Raw genomic sequence first — 17,823 nt, forward strand, 5'->3', positions numbered from 1 at the left:
TTACACCAATGCAATATAGACACTTTACAAGACAAGCTATCCTAGCAACAAGATCTATCTTCATCCTTCTCTCCTCACTCTCATTCTGAATCACCAAACGTATGAGGCTAAGTAGGTGAGCCGAGCTACCATGGAAGATCTTCCCAAAGATCCGATCTACTAGTTGACAACTGGTGACTAGGCTTGGTGATCCGTGGTTACATGATTTCACCAATGATCACTTCGCTTGGTCGACAATCGTGATGCACATCTCAGGTTAACTAGTTATGTTTCCTCCAAGCCATCTTGTACCCTCCGATCTCGATCTATGTCCATTGATTTGATTCACAACCTTAGGATGTCATTCAATTAATCTGATCTGTGTGTGTTTTCTTATGGAGCATTTCTCCTCCAAAGAAACACACCTAATCATCAAGCTCAATAGTCTTAGAAGATGTCATTTTCTTCCTTATCGAATCACAGGATACCCGATTTCCAAATTATACCTCAACTTCATTTCAAGAGCACTACACACTGCCCCACCCAATCTAGGCGACGTCTCAACACTGATGCCCCCTAGATCTATAGATTGCACAGGAGACTTTCATGTCCTCTTCATTCTTGCCTAGTAGAGCTCCTCCTAGTAAGAAACTCCATGAGTTTTTCCTTTTCATGCCATAAGACTTATGATCTTTCCCATATTGGTTGTTTTTGCTCTGCATCTTCCCAAATCACCAGAAACTCTCTTACTACCTTTCTGTTGATTCCTCGCACCCTTGTGCCAACCACTTCCTTAACTCAATGAGTGGGGTTATCCAACATATTTGCTAGGCCGCGCTCTGGTATGTTACGAGCAAGGTCTTCCAAATATGCTCCATGAGGCCTTAACTGTGATACATGGAAGACTAGATGTATTTTTAAATGTAGTGGCAGATTAAGCTTTTATGCCACTTTGCCAACCTTGGCAACCACCTCAAATGGCCCATCCCACTGACATACCAAAGATGAGCTGATACTCTTTGGCACTTTGAACTGGTATGTATTCATCCTTAACAAGACTTTGTCTCCAACATTGAACTCCAATGCTCGCCTTCGATGATTAGCAAATTTCTTCATCATGTCACTTGCTTGAGTAAGATGGTACCTTTTTGCATCGACTTGGTCATTCCACCTCTTTACCACATCTATTGTAGTTGTATCACTGCCTTGATACACACTCAGTAAAGTTTGTGGAGTTAACGGTTGTTGACTAGTTGCTAATTCGAATGGTGAGTACTAACTCAAACCACTCTTTTGAAGGTTATAGCTGAATTGGTTGATTTCTAGCAACACTAGTCAGTTTCTTTGATCGCCATCCATGAAATGCCTCAAGTAATCCTCTAGTAAAGCTTTGATCTGCTCGGTCTGTCCATCTGTTTGAGGATGGTAACTCGTGCTTATAAGCAATCAAGTTCCAACCAATTTGAATAACTCAGTCTAGAACTTAGACGTGAACCTCAGATCCTTATCACTTATCATACTAAAAGGAGCTCCCCACAATTTCACAACATTGGTAAAGAAGATTTGAGCCACTACCTCGAAAATATAGGGGTACTTACAGGAATGAAGGTCCCATATAATGTGAAATAATCTACCACGACCATGAATGTGTCAACTCCTTCAACAGGGGGTAGCTGAGTGATGAAGTCAAGAGCTATGCTTGACCAAGGTCGATCGGGAACTGGTAACTATCGTAGCAGCCCTCCAGGTAAATGTGATACCAATTGATCTTGTTGACAAACAAGACAAGTCTTTACATACTGCTCAATGTCAGTCCTCATCTTCAGCCAGAAGAAACCTTATTCCAACAAAGCAAGTGTCCTATGCTACCCTGGGTGCCCAACCCATGCAGAATCATGACACTCATGTATCAATTCTCTTCTTAATTCCTTCCACTTGGGAATGTATACTATGTTTTGTACAAAATACAACATGTCACTGACTAGATTAAACCTCCTAGTCCGCTCAGCTTAGACTTGGAGCATAATCTAATGAGCCTGGGTGTCTGCATCAAGGCCCTCCTGGATCCTTCCTACCATTTCTTCACTCAACTCAACTCGGCTTGAAAGCTCCTCCTCTTCCGCTTTGCCTAGGGCACCCAATTGAGCCTTTTGACTTAATGCATTAACAACTACGTTGTGTCAGCCAGGGTTATACATGAGCTCGAAGTCGAACTCGGCCATGAACTCTTGCCAACATGCTTGCTTCAATGTCAACTTTTCTTGAGTTTTGAAGTAAGTAGAGCTCATGTTGTTGGTTCAAACAATAAAGGGCACACTGAGCAAATAGTGATGCCAAGTTTTGAGACAATGAATGATGGTAGTAATTTCCTTCTCATGCGCAAGGTAGTTCCTTTAATCAAGGTGACATTCTAATGGAATGTTCTTAAGTCCTCTAACAAGGTCACTCCTAACAGAGTGATTAAATCCTTTAACAAGGTCACACTTAATAGTGTATTGTAACCTTTAACAGGGTTGGCTCCTAACATAGCTCACTTCAGAAGAGTGAAAAATTGGTAACATGATGCTGATTGGGTTTCTGCTAGAAACAACAGTCTACCAAGATAACTAAGAGGGGAGGGGGGATGAATCAATTATCCAATTAAAACAATTATCAACCTTAATTAATCTTAACCATTCAATCAAAGTAAACAACAACCAAACCAAGATGCACAAACACAATTACACCATATTTGTTAACTAGGGAAACCCTTGATCAAAGGGAAAACCCCGATGGGAATGATGCCCACAAGATGATGTATTAATATAAATATTTCTTGTTAGAGAATGTACCCTTTTAGGAGTCTATTACAACATTTAGTACATATGAGTCCCTGTTAGGAGACTTTGAATCCCTGCTAGGAGATTCCAACTCTGTTAGGAGTTGTGCCAACCCTATTAGGAGTTGTAGAAGGCATAAGGACCCACTGTCCAAATAGCTTCAGGGGCAAGACCACTGAACTCATTGTCCAACTAATCTCTCAACTCTTCCTTGTAGAATAATTGTCTATACTGTACTTTAACCTCTTTCCTCTGTCCTGTCAACTGGACCAATCACCATCAGACCTTATAGACCAAGTCACGAATCTCGGATCCAAACATCAAATCTCAAATCTCACAATAAAACCTTGGCAATGAAGTTTTTTTCACCTTCTCTTTGCTCTACTTATCTTCACATTTCACTCTTTGTGCTTCTTGAAATCATTCATACATTCCATACATGATAAAGGAAAATGTCCTTCCTTTATACCAAATACATAAAACAATTCCCTGAGTTAGCTATTACACCTTCTCAATTAATTATTATAGGACCTTATTAAGAACATGTTACACTTAGTGATAACATTGATCTTTCACCTTGTAACTTGAATAACTTTTCGTACATGTGACATTATGATGAGAGAGCTTAGCTATGTCAACTCTAGAATGTCTTCTTCGCATCTTTAACTTCGGCTTCTCAGAATAACAACTCTGCTAAGAGATATAAAAAGTTTACTAGAACATGCTTCTATAAACTCAATCTCACGACAATCTTCGTCGAAACTTGCATAACTTCTTCCAAAATTAATATCTTATGCTTCTAAGGTTAGTTGCATATACTAGACACTTAATATTATCTCCCTTTAACCTCGCTTAGTGAAAATGATCAACTATCTATCCATACCAACTTGATCTTTACTGCTGTTCTTCTATCAGATACCACATAAAATTGCTATGTTGATATCAATGACAAACACTGTCATGGATGTAACATACCATCATGATAATGATCTAATCATGTTTCTACAATATTCCCCCAGAGAAGTATCATCAACATTCATGCTTCCAATAGTTTCCACATTAAATCTCGGTGTCTTACTTGTGTGGATGTTATTTGAGATGTTTACTATTTAATGTTTTACATTTTGCAAGTCTATTATTATATGGGATAGTGGACTACAAGTTTATGTTACTAATAAGTTACTATAGAGTCTGAGCTACTTAATGTTTAGATTTAAGTTGTTTGATGAGTTGAAAAGTTTCATTTGTACATTTGGACATGAGGATAATTGATTCACCCCCCTCTCAGTTACTCTAAATCATTCTAACAATATGTATTAGAGCTATTGGTGCTTGTAGAGAAAAGTTTGATGGACTTAAAAATAAATATCAATATGTACATGAAGGAGATACCCAAGTTGAACAAGGAGAACTTCCTTGCACAACAAAGTTTGATGAAGCTACACATTGCTAGAATTAGAGATTCAACAGTATTCTACTTGGAGAATGAATATGTAATAGTACTTGCACCTTTGACAACTCGGTAGATAAAGTAGAAACAAGAGCACAATCATGCAATGTTAGAGATTGCATCTGCCCTAAGCTATTCATAGTTTGATGACATAAAGGACAACAATATTGCAAAGAAGATGTGGGAAAAGTTGGCAAAGATCCATAGAGGAGATAAGAATATACTAAGAGCCAAATCAAAAAGCTTGAGAGGAAAGTTTGATGACATGAAGATGGTAGAAGGTGAGAACACTACTCAATATGTTGGAAAAATCAAAGAAGTTGCGAATGCTATCAGAGGAGTTGATGACATGATTAGTGATAAGACTATGATCAGCAAGGCATTGAGAACTTTACTTCCTATTAACGCTCTTAGAGTGTTTGCAATACAAGAATTGAGATGTACTCCTAGTAATGGCCTAACCTTGGATACTTTGCTTGGTTGACTCACTGCTTTTGAACTGTCAAATTTTGATAATTTTAATGCCCTTGTTACTGAATCTACTTTCAAGTCACAATTGGCTTTACATAAGTTTAAGAAGAAGAAAGGAAAGTATGAACTTGGTGAGAGTGAATTTTCTTATGACGATCTTGAGGATCTTGAAGCATTAATGGCTAGGAGACCTCCACGAGACAAATGAAAATACAAAGGTAAATTCTCTATAATATGTTTTGCATACAATAAAGTTGGTCATATTGGTGCAAGATATCCTGACAGGGATGACAAGGATGAGAGGAAAGACAAGTAGTTCAAAGGAAGAAGAGATGGAAAAGACCACAAAGGATACAAGGACTACAAAGGCAAAGGTAAGAAGTCTTGTTCCATTGTTGAAGAAGAGATTGATGATGATTTTGATAGTAATGATGAAGAAGTTGTTTATGTTGCTATGAAAGACAATTTTGATGAAGATGAGAAAATTGCACTTATTTCATGTGTAAGTAAAGGTGGTAGATGGATTATGATAGTGGTTGCTCACATCACATGACTGGTGATAAAAGTAAGTTTGAAAATCTAGAACATTATAAAGGAGACAGTGTTAAGTTTGGTAATGATGCACCGTGTCTTGTGAAAGGTAAATAATCAATAAGATTGACCAATAAGATCAGATGTGATAATGATTATTGGGTTGAAGGACTTAACTACAATTTTTTGAGTGTGGTACAATTGAAGAATTCAAGCTACAAAGTTGAATTTGAGAATAAGAAGGCCAAGATCTACAATGGTTCAAGAGAATTGATTGGAAGTGGAGACTGAACCAGAGGTAATTTTTTCTATCTAGACCTATGTGATGATACATGGCTATGACATAAGAGGCTATGTCATGTGAATTTTAATAATTTGGCAAGCTTTAGTAAGATGAAGAAAGTAAGAGGGTTACCAAGATTGAAGAAACCTAATAATGTGATGTGCAAACAATGTGAGTTGGAAATATGACAAAGTCTAGTTTCAAGAGAAAGACCTATACTTCTAATGTTATTTTAGAGTTGGGTCATATTGAACTTTGTGGACCTATTGGAGTACAAAGCCATTGTGGTGACAAATACTTTATTCTATTTGTTGATGACTACTCTAGAATGACGACTGTGATATTTTAAAAAATAAATCTGATGCATTTCAAATGTTAAAGTGGTATTTGGCAAGAGTTGAAAAGGAAATAGGTAAAGCTTGAAGTTTCTGAGATTTGATAGAGGTGGTGAATTCATATCTGGGAAATTCAACACAATCTGTAATGATAGAGGAATCAAGAGACATATATATGTTTGCATCAAGGACCCTTCCACAGAATGGTAAAGTTGAAAAGCGGAATAGATAAATCATGGACTCTACTAGGACAATGATGATGGAGAGGAATATTGCACCTAAGTACTAGAGAGAAACGCTAATTATACTTTGAACATAGTACAAGTCAAGAAAGGTACAAATATTACACCTTTTGAGTTATGGTATGGTTATGCACATTAATGACATCTTACCAATCAACCAACCCTTTTTGTGCAACCCCACAATTGCAGGTCAGATCTAGCCTACTATCACCCCACAACTAAGTTCACAACTATGATCTCCAATCTTTCAATGCAATGCCTACTCATAGTTTACTTTTCATGTTATTGCCGAATTCTTTTAGGCCAACTTTTATGGTTATATGTTATGGTTTAGTGGTACTTGGTTCCCTCATTTGATTGATGTTATTTCATATTTTGATAATATATTTGATGAGCTATTTGATACTCAGTTATTTCATGTGTTCATGTTTATTATTTTGATGATGATGCTTTGTATGTTTCACATAGTGATTTCAGTTGTTTTCATGATGATAGTTAGATGGATGATGTATATTTATTTTTTCATAGTTACTTACCCCATACTTGCATGTGTATGGTGTATACATGAATATTTTACTTTATGATTGACATTTCTGATGTGGTTGAGGGAGGGAGTTGTAGCCACCTACAAGTTAGGATCTATATGATGTACCACTCCCCTCCATTGCTTGTTTAGTTTAGATATATATGCATATATACATGTTCGACTTTTATGCAAAGTGCAGGTACCAAGCATCGACTTCCTTGAGTTACCAGGATGAGTGTGCCCTATTGTAGTATCTCAATGGTAAAGAGGAAAGATAGTTATCAAGTCCAAATCCTAATCTTGAGCCAATTGTCCTAGAATATAGGACAAGTATCTGAGTTATGTACCCTTCCGAATTCGTCAATTGATGTGAATTTGAGATTTTGACCCTTAAGTTTGAATTCATACTTTGCCTTTTGGATGAGTTTTCTTATTAAGTTTGTGGGTCTATTGTGATTTTTAGTTATAATTAAATCAAATAAAGATAATATTAAATAATTTAATTTAATAAAATTTTTATTAAATTTAAAAAAAAAAATTATATTCAATTAATGAAGAAATTAATTAAATGGAGGAAATAAATTTAAAGCTTTAATTAAAAGTTTAAATTTGGCGTAATTATATTTATTTAGTTTAATAATAATTAATTTAGAAATTTCATTTTAATAATGAACTCTAAAAATTATTATTAGTTAAATTAATAAATATACTTTCTAAATACATCTTATTATTTAATAAAAACAAAGTAAAAATAATTTAAATAAACTTTATTTTATTAAAAAGTAAAAAGCATGCACATAGAATTAAATAAATTAAAATAGTAAAAGAAAGGCTTTGAGTGTTCGTAAAAACCAAAACCCTAGGTTGAGAGATTCTTTATTAGGAGATTAGAGCTCATTTCTCCACACACAGGTTTGAAGGAGCAATTTTCGGAAAGGGTTTTGGGAGGGCTTTTACCCCCCACCCCCTAGCTGGCGGCCTTAGCACGCAGTTGCATCAAGCAATTCATGACTGCCTAAGATAGACTGCAACTACCTAAGTAGTCTGCGACTGCTAAAGGCACCCAACGACTGTTTGTAGTAGATTGCGTCCCCCCTTGTGGGGTGAGGTAAGTTTTATTTTATATTTTAAAATTATTATTATTAATTAAAATTTATATTATTTAATTTGTGAGTTTTAGTTTATTTTAATGAAGTAGTTTAATTTAGTATTAATTTAATTTGAAATTTAATTATATTTAAATTGTAATTAAAATTTAATGACTAAATAAGATTTAGTTAATTAAATGTAATTATTATTTCAGATAATTATTTTTGATTATATAATAAATAAATTTTAAAAAAATAGTTCTTTGCATATTTTTTTTTTTTTAAAGACGGATGTTTTATAATTGAAATATTTGATCATCGAACTAAGAGAATAATACATAGTTCAATACAAAAATTTGGATCCTAAAACAATGAAAATGAAACTTAGTTTTGATCTTACTAAAATTGGAAACCTTGTTGTGAATTAATTTTTATGATACTATATTGACAAATGAAATTAACTATGTGACTACACTTATTTAACTACTTGATGAGATGTTATGTTTTATTTCGTGTTGGAGTTTGGGATGAACCTAGTTTTAACTAGTTAGGTATGTTTACTAGAGGCTTGGGAAGTGATTGATTTATGATGTTATGTAATGCTATTTGGTCACGATCTTTTTATTCCCAACCATTGTGATGCATTCACATATTTGTGTGATGAGGTTTTCAATCAATTATTTATTAGTGCTTTCCAATTGCTTGTATAGGATTGAGGTGAATATTGATATTTTTTGGGTGTAACCTATGAGTTTTTGATCAATTATCTATTGGTTCTTTCTAGTTGCTTGTATAGGATTGAGGTGAATATTGTGATTTTATGAGTTATACTTTTTATAAGCTTAGGGTAGGTTATTTATGTGTATGTTGGGAAGTGGCTTTTAATGGAGGTCAAGGCCCTAAAGAGGTTGCCTAGGTAACCCATTGTAAGTTGTATTAATAAATGATAACATTTCATTAAATGTGTTAAAATGAATTAACAAGAGTCAGTGTTTTACCTTGCCCATGCCTCGAGTGCTAGTACATGCTAGAATGGGAGTAGAGACAATGCTTGGTTGCGACCTTGCCTCGTTAGTATGCCTTGTCTATAAGAAAGGATATTGATGCTGCATAGAGTCACTAGGGGACCAAAGTCTAGAGAGGTTGCTAGGGTAACCTTAGAGTTGGCTTATGCGATGACACTTGCCCACATGCATGTTAGGTTTCCTACGCATCTTTTTTGCCTTTGGGATTAGATGTTACTTGTGTATTTGGTATCATTTGAGATAGATTACCATTAGGATTCCTTGACCTAGGTTCTTATTCTGAACTTGGATGTTATTCGTTTGGGACTTGATTTTATCTCCTCAACATGGTGGGAGTGGGTCATTTAGGGTCCACAAGGTCAAGTGGTAGTGTTTATTATACAATTAAGATTTGACAGTTGGATGTTGTTGCTGGATGTACCTATGTGGTTGTTCCATTCTTCTGATCTTGTAATTATGATATATGGTCCTAGTATGATCTATCATATTTTGATTATTTGAGATCCTACAAGATGCTATATCTTACATTGATGTATGTTCTTTTAGCATTTCATACCCTGTGACATGTACATAGAATGATTATGTATTTTGGTTATGCCATGTGACATCTTATGTACTTGTATATTATTTCATTTTATTTTGTACTTATGGTTTCCTATGATGTGGACTTTGCTATGTTATGTATCAGATTTAATCTTAATAAAAATTATCTATGTGATTCAACATCATGGAACCCTTGAGAGATGTAACTGTTATTGTATCGCCTTGTATGTATGTGAGTTATTGCTTCTGCTATGTTATCTCTTGTTGTTTTAATTTTTAAAAAAAGAAATGTTTGGCAAACTTAGTGACATAATAGGTTAATTTCTTTTGGGTTCCTTGGTGGGGCATTACATCCGATATTAGAGCCCAAGTTTCTACATTGGGAGCTCTGGGTATATTGGAACACTAATAGATGAAAGCTAATTAACTTAAACAAAACATAAACAACTATATGTTTCTATTACAACTTTAACACTTTGAACTTCAAAATTGATTACTTAAACATAGAAAAATGCAGACTTGAATAACTCTTAATTGGTTTTCAAAATATGTTTGTTTGTGCTTGTGCTTTAAGGTAGTATTCCTTTGTTGAATTTGTGGGCATTTTTTGTTGTTTTTGCTTGGATGTTGTAGGAGGATGGTGTTTGAGACTAGATCAGTTGTTAGGGGTCGTAGTGCGGGCTGAGGTAGAGGTCGTGGGGGAGGTGGACATGATAGCCCTCCTTCGACCTCATAGAGAGAGTCCTGTTCAGGAAGAGAACAACGAGGAGAACAATGGAGAGCAACATGCTAACTGAGAGGAGGTTAATATGAGGGAGATGATGAGGATTATCCTAGAGCACCTACCCCCTCCAAAGGGTGTTGATTAGGATGAATCACATCATGCTGGAAACAAGGAGAGATAGATATCTAGGAGTCCTTAGGAGATCCTCGTGGTGATAAACAAAGGTTGGCCTAGGCCGCACAAAGGAGGGACCTACAGTAGGCCAAGATCAAACCCTTCATTGGGTAAGGTACTAGTTACGATGCATAGGTCTGATTGATTACCTTGGATAGATGTTTCATGATGCAATACTTTGACTCTAATGTCAAAGCAAGATATGCCATCACACATTTGGAAATTTTTGTGGCCACATGGTAGAATATTAAGGAAAAGAAACTAGGAGTGGACATGAATATTGTTACCTAGGAGTTATTCCTTGAAAACTTCCATGATCGCTTCTTATTGGAAGAATGGCACCAACAAAGGGTATGAGTTTCATAATCTTAGGCAATTTACCATGACCATGGTGGAGTACGAGCAAAAGTTTTATGAGCTCATGCCATATGTAGGAATCAATGAAAATTCACCACTGATGGTACAACACTTCATTCAGGGTTTGAATAACTATTTCATTGGGGGTGTGAAGGTCTTCTAGCTTAAGACCCTTAAGGATGTGGTTCATCAAGATATTCTAGTAGAGAAGAATGTCACTTCAAGAAATAGTGGTTTTGTGGGTGCACTTGCTAGTGGACATGCACCATCTAGGTCCAAGGGCACACAAAAATAGGGAAATGAGTAGTATTAGGAAGCCTCCTTATGTCAGAGGAAATTAGTAGTAGCAACATCAAGGAGGATCTTATCCTCCAACACGAAGTGGTGGCAGTGGTTCACACTCTAGGGATTCTCATTACTCTCACCACAATAGGCACAATCAGTATGACCAACCAACATAGAGTACTCATTCTTTTGCTACTAGGGGTAGCTTTCAACGGTCCAACATACCAAGAGTGCAAGGGAATTTTTTTGGAGAATTTTTTTCATGTGGAAAAAGTGGGCATAAGTAATCCCACTATCCCCAATGAAAAGCACAATTTTCGGATTAGAGACCTACAGTTTTAGAACCTATGGTTGGAGATATGGGTAGACCTTAGAGGGTGTTTACAGTGGAGTCTTATCCTCCTATAGGGGGAAAGGGTCCAATGGGACCCACACATTGAGGGCTTGAGATTTTTCTTGTTTATAGGCTTCCAAGAATAAGCCTAAGTCTAGGGGGTTGGATGGAGTGCCTACCACTAGTTTACTTTTCATGTTATTGCCGAATTCTTTTAGGCCAACTTTTATGGTTATGTGTAATGATTTAGTGGTACTTGGTTACTTGATTTGATTGATATTATTTCATACTTAAGATTATATATTTGATAAGCTATTTCATACTTGGGTTATTTCATGTGTTCATATTTATTCTTTCGATGATGATGCTTTGTATGTTTCCTATAGTGATTTCAATTGTTTTCATGAAGACAAATAGGTGGATGATGTATATAGATTTTTATGATTACTTACCTCATACTTGCATGTGTATGGTGTACATGTATGTTTTACTTTATGATTGACGTTTCTGATGTGGTTGAGGGAGGGAGTCATAGTCACTTGCTAGTTGGGATTTACACAATGTACCACTCCCTTCCATTGCCTATTTATTTTAGATGTATATGCATATGTACATGTTTGGCTTTTATGCAAATACCAGGTACTAGGCATCGACTTCCCTAAATTGCTAGGATGAGTGTGCCCTATCGTAGTATCTCAATGGTAAAGAGAGGAGATAGTTCTCAAGTCCAAATCCTAATCCTGAGCCAATTGTCCTAAAATATAAGACAAGTATATGAGTTATGCACCCTTCCGAATTCGTCAAGTGACGTGAATTTGAGATTTTGACCCTTAAGTTTGAATTCATACTTTGTCTTTTAGATGGGTTTTCATATTAAGTTTGTAGGTCTATTGTGATTTTTAATTATAATTAAATCAAATAAAGATATTATTAAATGATTTCATTTAACCAAAAAATTATGAAGAAAAATCAAATTTTAATTATATTTAATTAATTGAAAAATTAATTAAATAAAAGAAATTAATTTAAAGATTTAATTAAAAGATCAAAATTGGCATGATTATATGTATTTAATTTAATAATAATAAATTTAGAAGTTTTATTTTAATAATGAACTTTAAATATTATTATTAGTTAAATTAATAAATTTACTTTCTAAATATGTCTTGCTATTTAATCGAAACAAAGTGAGAATAATTTAAGTAAACTTTATTTTATTAAAAAAGAAAAAGTATGCACATAGAATTAAATAAATTAAAATAATAAAAGAAAGGCTTGCGTGTCTGTAAAAACCAAAACTCTAGGTTGAGAGATTCTTTATTAGGAGATTAGAGCTCATTTTTCCACACATAGGTTTGGAGGAGCAATTTTCAGAATGGGTTTCAGGATTGCATTCTTTGAGCATTCGTCAGGTTTAGCATTAGATTGAGGTAGGAATTCTGTTGAGATTATCATGGTAAATCCTTTCAAATTACCTCTATCTTCTTTGTGTCTGTTTATGGATCTTGTTTTTGGAAATCATATTTTAAATTGAAACCCTTGTTTTTAAAGATTATTCTTCTTCGTTATTGAAACGTCTATGAACAAAAACTAATTGAGACCCTCATGATAGGAATTGATTGTAGAAAACCAACTAGGGTTTGATTATAAATTGCAATTTGAATTTTAGAATCAATTTATCTTCTTTAAAAAAAATAGGTCCACTAGAAGAATTAGTATACCAAGCCTGTACTTGCAAATCAATTAAAAAATATATTTTGTTATACCCCCCCACTGACTGGCGGCCTTGGCATACGACTGCATCAAGCAGTTAGCGACTGCCTAAGTAGTACAAGACTGCTTGGAGTAGATCACGTCCACCCTTGTGGGGTGAGGTAAGTTTTATTTAAAAATAATAATTTATTATTATTTTTTAAATTAAAATGTATATTATTTAATTTGTTTTAATAAACTAGTTTAATTTAGCATTTATTTAAATTTAAATTAAATTTAAATTATAAATAATATTTAATGACTAAATAAGGTTTAGTTAATTAAATGTAATTATTATTTATTATAATTATATTTGATTATTAAATTTTTTTAAAAATAAATAAATAATAGTTCTTTGCATATTGATTTCTTTTTTTAAAGAAGGATGTTTTATAATTAAGGTATTTGATCATTGAACTAAGAGGATAATACATAGTTCAATAGGAAAATTTGGATCCTAAAAACAATGAAAACAAAACTTAGTTTTGATCCAACTAAAATTGGAAACCTTGTTGTGAATTAATTTTTATGATATTATATTGACAAACCAAATTAACTATGTAACTATACTTGTTTAACTACTTAATGAGATGTTATGTTTTAATTCATGTTAGGGTTTGGGATAAACCTAGTTTTAACTTGTTAGGTATGTTTACCAAAGGCTTGGGAAGACGTGATTGATTTATGATGTTGTTATGTAATGTTATTTGGTCACAATCTTTTTATTCCCAACCATTTTGATGCATTCACGTATTTCTGTGATGAGTTTTTCGATTAGTTATTTATTAGTCCTTTCTAGTTGCTTGTATAGGACTGAGGTGAACATTATGATTTTCTTGGTGTAACCTATGAGTTTTTGATCAATTATCTATTGGTTCTTTCTAGTTTCATGTATAGGACTAAGGTGACTATTGTGATTTTATGAGTTATACTTTTTATGAGCTTAGAGTAGGTTATCTATGTGTATGTTGTGAATTGGCTTGCAATGGAGGCCAGAGCCCTAAAGAGGATGCCTGGGTAACCCATTGTAAGTTGTATTAATAAGTGATAACATTTCATTAAATGTGTTAAAATGAATTAACAAGATTCAGTCTTTTACCTCACCCATGCATCAAGTGCTAGTACAAGATAGGATGGGAGTAGAGAGGATGCTCGGTTGCGAGCTTGCCTCATTAGTATGCCTTGTCTGTAAGAAAGGACACCAATTTTGCATAGAGTCACTAGGGGGCTGAAGTCCAGAGAGGTTGCAAGGGTAACCTTAGAGTTGGCTCATGCAATGACACTTTCCCACATGCATGTAAGGTTTCCTACGTGTCTTTGTTGCCTCTAGGATTAGATGTTACTTGTGTACTTGGTATCCTTTGAGATAGATTTCCATCATGATTCCTTGACCTAGATTCTTATTATGACCTTGGATTGTTATCCGTTTGGGAATTGCGTTTATCTCCTCAGCACAGTGGGAGTGAGCCATTTAGGTTCCATGAGGTCGGGTGGTAGTGTTTCTTATACCATTGAGATTTGATGGTTGGATGTCATTGTTGGATGTACTTGTGCAGTTGTTCCATTTTTCTAATCTTGCAATTATGTTCTATGGTCCTTTTATGATTTATTGTACTTTGATTATTTTTGATCCTATGAGATGTTGTATCTTATATTGATGTTTATTCTTGTAGCATTTCATACCCTATGACATGTACAAAGGATGATTATGCATTTTGGTTAAGCCATGTGGTATCTTATGTACTTGTATATTATTTCATTTGATTTCATACTTATGGTTATCCTATGATGTGGAATTTTTTATGTATCATATTGTTGCCCGGTTATAGAATTGTTCCAATGCTATAAGCCACGGTTAATATTTTGAAACTTGCCCCATTTTTGATCTTTGAAATGACCATTTTATCTCTAAGTTTTTGTGAGTTTTTGAATCTTCATGTCTTCGGCTCGTTCCCAATTTTGCACAGCACTTGGAATTTTTAAAATCTGGCTTTTGAGCTCCAAATTATCGCAAGTTAATGTTGAGAGCCAAAATACGTGTTTTCAAGTCTATTGTTAACCATTAACCTCTCAAAAGGTTAATGATAACTTTCAAATTGCGCATTTTGGAGTAGGTTAATTAAACTCTCCAAAAATGCAATTTTCTTAACCTCTCAAAAGGTTAATGATAACCTTCAAAACACACATTTTGGAGTAGGTTAATTAACCTCTCCAAAAACACGTATTCATTAACCTCTTTGACATAATTATTAACCTCTTTGTAGCTGAATACTCTGAAAGATGTTGAATACTCCAGTTTCTCGAGCGGTGTTCTATGCCTGCGCTGGATAAAAACTCATGCGCCAATAAATAGAGCACCTAAAACAGTAATACCCAGAAGAATTGAAATGAAGAGCACATGTAGTGTACTTCTTCTTCTTGTTCCTCTGTTGGATGAAGGCTTTGGCACATCAGAAGCAACCAATCGGACAAACAAGGACTCTCTCTCAAAAGACACATCCTTGCTCTTGGTCTACAAACTCAACAGATCGCTAAACCACAATTTACAAATAGAGAGATTTGAATCAGTGAAAGAAATGGCCAAGCAAGAGCAATCGTTGAGACAAGTAGTTTTGCATTCTTGGAGATTCAATGATTGTTGGGTATATTCCGGAGCTTCATTATCAGATAGAGAAAGATTGCCCACTTGGAGAAAACCATCTGTTGTTGCAGTATCACTGCGACTGCCATTAATGGTGGCTTCGGGAGTGGCAAAGCATTGCAATGGACTCCACCAAACACAACCACTTAATCACCATTGTCCCAAATGCTAGGCATTAGCATCTCTTGGCTTGAATCCTTCAACACAGCTACACAATTGAACGTTTTCTTGGGTGAAGTAGACTCCATAAGCTCCACAAAACCCATAAACACCGCAACTTTCTTGGGGATGTGACGAATCCATGCTCCATCCTCTGTTATCAACCCACAGATATAATACCAGAACTCAAAGTTCTTGACATAAGTGGATACATTCAACTGACAACACTTAATCTGGAAGGTCTCACTTCAATACAATTAATTAAAGCCGAGGAGTGTCCGACAGATATAGAGAGAATTTAGAGCCCAACGTAGTTGGAGAAGTTGTCTTATGTTCAAATCTCAGTCGCTAGTTTCATTGACATTATGAGTTGTGCTCCCAATATATCAACAACTATTCTTTTAGGATGGATTATGAATGTGAAGGACATTGATGAAATGTATATAGTTGATGGAAGATTTAAGGGTGTTAAAGTGCGGAGAATTTTCTAGAGTAATCAATGGGAGATTATTGGGAAGCCCTGTGGATGCTTGAAAAGTATTTGATGAAATGCTTGAATGAAATGTGGTTTCATGGATTGCGATGGTTGCCGAATATGCGCAGAGTGGCTATGCAGACAAGGTCTTGGAACTCTTTGGAAGAATGCCAGAATGACACCTCATGTCATGGAATGCAATGATCTCAGCATATGCACAACATGATTTTTTTTGTAGAGGCCCTCACACTTTTCCATCAAATGCGACTTCAAAATGTTATACCCAACTCTGTTACAATGGTTTGTGTTTTATCTGCTTGTGGCAATTTGAGTACTCTAGAGCAAGGAAAATTGATTCACTGTCAGATTATGAACCAATTAGATTCTAATTTATTCATAACAACCACACTGGTAGATATGTATGCCAAATGCGGTGATGTAGCTATTGCAAACCAGCTGTTTGAGAAAATGTCAAGAAAGGATGTAGTGATATGGAATGTAATGCTTGCTGGGTATGCTGAAAATGGACAAGCCAATGAAGCTATAATGCTCTTTAATCAAATGCAACTGTCAGATGCAATGCCCAATTTAATATCAACAGTGAATCTACTCTCTACCTATGCCCATCTAGGAGCTGTCTAGTGAGGCATGGGCATTCACACTTGCATCATGAAAAGGAGGATATGTGTCCATTAATAAAGTGATGTAACTTGTATGAATCATTGAAATATCAAGAGGAGATCAGCAAAGATTAATTATTCAATCTTCCTCTCGGAAGGTGTGAGGTCTAAGTTTCAAGTCATTCTTGGTTAATTTTGTAGAGGTTAATTAACCTCACCCAAATCACGTATTTGGGGGGTGGTTATTAACCACGAAGAGGTAGTTATTAACCTCTATGTCTATATAAGGACATCTTTTGGCTTTGTAAAGGGGGACTTTTTGGTTTTAAAAGTAAGGGAACACTATGCTGAAATTTTGATTGCGGGATAAATTTTGGAAAGTATGTACGCTTTTTATCTCTGAAATTGAAAATCTCTTTTGTCTTCTTGGTGCAAGGAAATGAAATGAGATGTGTTTTGCATTCCTTATACTGAAATCAAAATTGTTATGCGTTGTAGTAGACATTCTCATGGTATTATGCGAGTGTTTATAAATGATAATGAATGTACTTGGTGATACCGGTTGCCTTCAAGCGTAGTTCTTGATTACCGTTGTTATCAATCTCATTTACCGAAGAAGGTCGTGAGGGCGTGTGGTGCATTCGTCTTGAATGACTTTCTCTTGAACTTTGAAGTTTTAAATTCTTTATTTGAAAATCCTTTTCAAAAATTATATCATACGAGGGAGCTGCCCCTCTAAACACAGAGGAAGGCCGCATACCAAGGGCCTATCCAACTGTTGTGAATGGTTTGCCACACACTCCGTTGGGCAAATTCTACAGTGACAAATCTGTTTACCAACACATATTTAATCTTAGTAAAACTTATGTATGTCATTCAACATCATGGAACCCTTGAGAGATGTAAATTTTATTGTATTTCTTTGTGTGTATGTGAGTTATTGCTTTCATTATGTTATATCTTGTTGGTTTAATCCTTAAAAAAATGTTTGGCAAACTTCGTGACATAAT

The 17,823-nt window shown here is 35.0% G+C and overlaps 1 protein-coding gene across 1 annotated transcript; it reads left to right on the top strand.

Moving 5' to 3' along the window:
- The first annotated feature begins 1,659 nt into the window (after positions 1-1,659).
- Positions 1,660-16,835, top strand: LOC149569223 (pentatricopeptide repeat-containing protein At2g37320-like). The gene is made up of 2 exons (XM_089816850.1): positions 1,660-1,726; positions 16,432-16,835. The coding sequence occupies exons 1-2, from the start codon at positions 1,660-1,662 to the stop codon at positions 16,833-16,835; spliced, it is 471 nt and encodes a 156-aa protein (XP_089672976.1).
- The last annotated feature ends 988 nt before the right edge of the window (positions 16,836-17,823 follow it).

Source organism: Cupressus sempervirens, chromosome 3, assembly GCF_028749045.1.
Source record: "Cupressus sempervirens isolate cs-2001-9-10 chromosome 3, ASM2874904v1, whole genome shotgun sequence".
Lineage (NCBI taxonomy): Eukaryota > Viridiplantae > Streptophyta > Pinopsida > Cupressales > Cupressaceae > Cupressus > Cupressus sempervirens.